Source organism: Babylonia areolata, chromosome 10 (genome assembly GCF_041734735.1).
Source record: "Babylonia areolata isolate BAREFJ2019XMU chromosome 10, ASM4173473v1, whole genome shotgun sequence".
NCBI lineage: Eukaryota > Metazoa > Mollusca > Gastropoda > Neogastropoda > Buccinidae > Babylonia > Babylonia areolata.
In genome coordinates this window covers 41,839,527-41,842,026 of record NC_134885.1, presented here as the reverse complement: position 1 = coordinate 41,842,026, position 2,500 = coordinate 41,839,527, and the positions used below count along the sequence as shown (strand labels likewise).

Sequence of the window (2,500 nt, the reverse complement as noted above, 5' to 3'; positions counted from 1 at the left end):
CGATCGTTGGCTTCAGCCTCCTCTTTGTTTGCTGATATATATATATATATATATATATATATATATATATATATATATATATATATATATATTGTTTAAGAGGATTGAGCGTGTCTTTTTATATATGTAATATAAAGAAAGTCTAAAGATGTCACAGAATAGCTGATTCAGCCAAATATTGACAGTCATTCACTGGTTTACAAACGACAGCTGTGGTATTTCATTGGGGGGGAAAAAAACCAGTGCATATGCCAGAAAGCACCTCTGTATGATTGTGCGTTGTGCTCATTACTTAGGCTATGCTCACTCCTGTTAGCCGAGAAATTCAGCATCATTTTACCATACTACCCATAAGGAGATAATAATAATAATAATAATAATAATAATAATAATAATAATAATAATAATAAGGGATACTTATATAGCACACTATCCAGAAATCTGCTCTAGGTGCTTTACAAAAACACTTTTGTTAACATAAAACATCATATCTATGTTACATACACACACCAAAATGTGACTACACACACACACACACACACACACACACACACACACACACACACACACACACGCGCGCGCGCGCGCGCGCGCGCACAAACACACGCACACACACACACATACACACACACACACACACACACACACACACACACGCGCGCGCGCGCGCGCGCGCTGCATACATACATTTTAACATACATGTGTATCTAACAGCTACCCTAACACATACGCACACATAGGCAGGCACAAACTTACATAAACACACGCACACGCACACACGATACACATTCATATACATGCATGTAGTTATGTACACATACATATGTATACACACATAGTCAAGCACAGCTAACGCAAAGGAAGTGGACCTGCCACAATTGAACTTATTGCTGAGGGAAAAGGTGAGGAGCTTGTTCCACGAGATTGTGAAACTTCACGAGTAGTCTTCAACTTTTTGTGGAGCCTATATATTCGACAAGATCCAGACCTGTATCCCTGCCAGAGAGAACGATTTTTGAAAGGTGAAGAAGGTGGCAGAATGGTTAAGACGCTTATCTGCCAATACAGTGTTTGTGAGGGCTTGAGTTCGATCCTAGCTCTCGCTCTTTCTCTCCTAAGTTTGACTGGAAAATCAAACTGAGCGTCTAGTCATTCGGATGAGACGATAAACCGAGGTCCCGTGTGCAGCACGCATTTGGCGCACTGAGAAAAGAACCCCTGGTAACGAGAGTGTTGTCCTCTGGCCAAATTCTGTAGAAGAAATCCACTCTAATAGGTACGTAAATAATGCAAAGGCATGCACCCAATGCCTTGACTAAGTGTGTTGGGTTATGGTGCTGATTAGGCATCTGCCTAGCAGATGTGGTGTAGACGTGTATGGAATCGTCCGAATGCAATGACGCCTCCTTGAAAAAAAAAAAAGAAAAGAAACCGAAACCCAAACAGAAACTTTGATCTGCGTTACTGACCTCACCATAGTGACAACCTCCTCCCCTCTCTAAACCGTCGTCGCCTTCCGACTTGGTGGACACTGTGACGTAGCGGTTCACCTGTGTCGTCCTCCACTGTTCACCAAAACACCGCATTGATCCTCCTGGTGATGATGATGACGACTGGTCAGTGGCCTGCTGATCTGCTGCAGTGACCGTGGCCATCCCTGCCATCAATACCAGTGCTGCTTCCACCCCCACCATCACCGTGGTCTGCAAGAGCTTCATACTAAGGGCTGTGGGTTGCTGACTTCATGCACTTTACGCAATCATGATGATCATGACGACACGGTTACTTATATATCGTCTTTCTTTCATTTCTGTCAGACAAAACTCCAAGCAGTGACAAAGCCCCATCTAAAGCTGACGACTTCAAGCTGTTATACGTTTTTAATTGACGGCCTGTTTATCACAGGGAACATGTCAAGTTAACAGATGATTAAGTTGCAGATTGTGTTGCAATGAAGCGGGGTTATATTGCCATAAAAGTTGCAGATTGTGTTGCAATGAAGCGGGGTTATATAGCCATAAAACTGGTGACGTTGACAGCAAGAATCTACTGAGTCATGATAGAGATCCAGTTTCGGCAGTGTGCACGCCAGCTGCTAACATCCTGAGTCACCACGACCGTGAGCTCCGTTCTTTGCTTGAAGGAAATCCTTACTTTTGACATAGGATTTTTTTTTTCGTGGGCTGAAACATTTGTGGAAGAATCGACCACCTTTTACGCTATTTTTCAAATTTATAGCTTGATTTAAAGTGCACATGATCTAAGCGAGACGGGGTGAACTTGTGTGTGGTGTGGTGTGGTGTGGTGTGTGTGTGTGTGTGTGTGTGTGTGTGTGTGTGTGTGTGTGTGTGTGTGTGTGTGTGCCTGCACATGTGTATAGGTGGGGATCGGGGAGAGTAGATCAAAGCAGACTTACAGGTGAGAGAAAGGAGCGGCGATGGACGTGGAAGTATGATAACGACACAGCGATGAAAGTCTTGATGACAACGACACAACAATG

At 43.4% G+C, this 2,500-nt stretch overlaps 1 protein-coding gene across 1 annotated transcript in view; it reads right to left on the bottom strand.

Annotated features, from left to right (window-relative positions):
- Positions 1 to 1,851, bottom strand: part of LOC143286602 (uncharacterized) — a 9,903-nt gene extending 8,052 nt beyond the window's left edge. Inside the window, exon 1 of the mRNA XM_076594237.1 lies at positions 1,470 to 1,851. Coding sequence (XP_076450352.1) covers positions 1,470 to 1,718 — 249 coding nt within the window. The 5' untranslated portion in view covers positions 1,719 to 1,851. The remainder of the gene's footprint in view (positions 1 to 1,469) is intronic.
- Between the last annotated feature and the right edge of the window lie 649 nt (positions 1,852 to 2,500).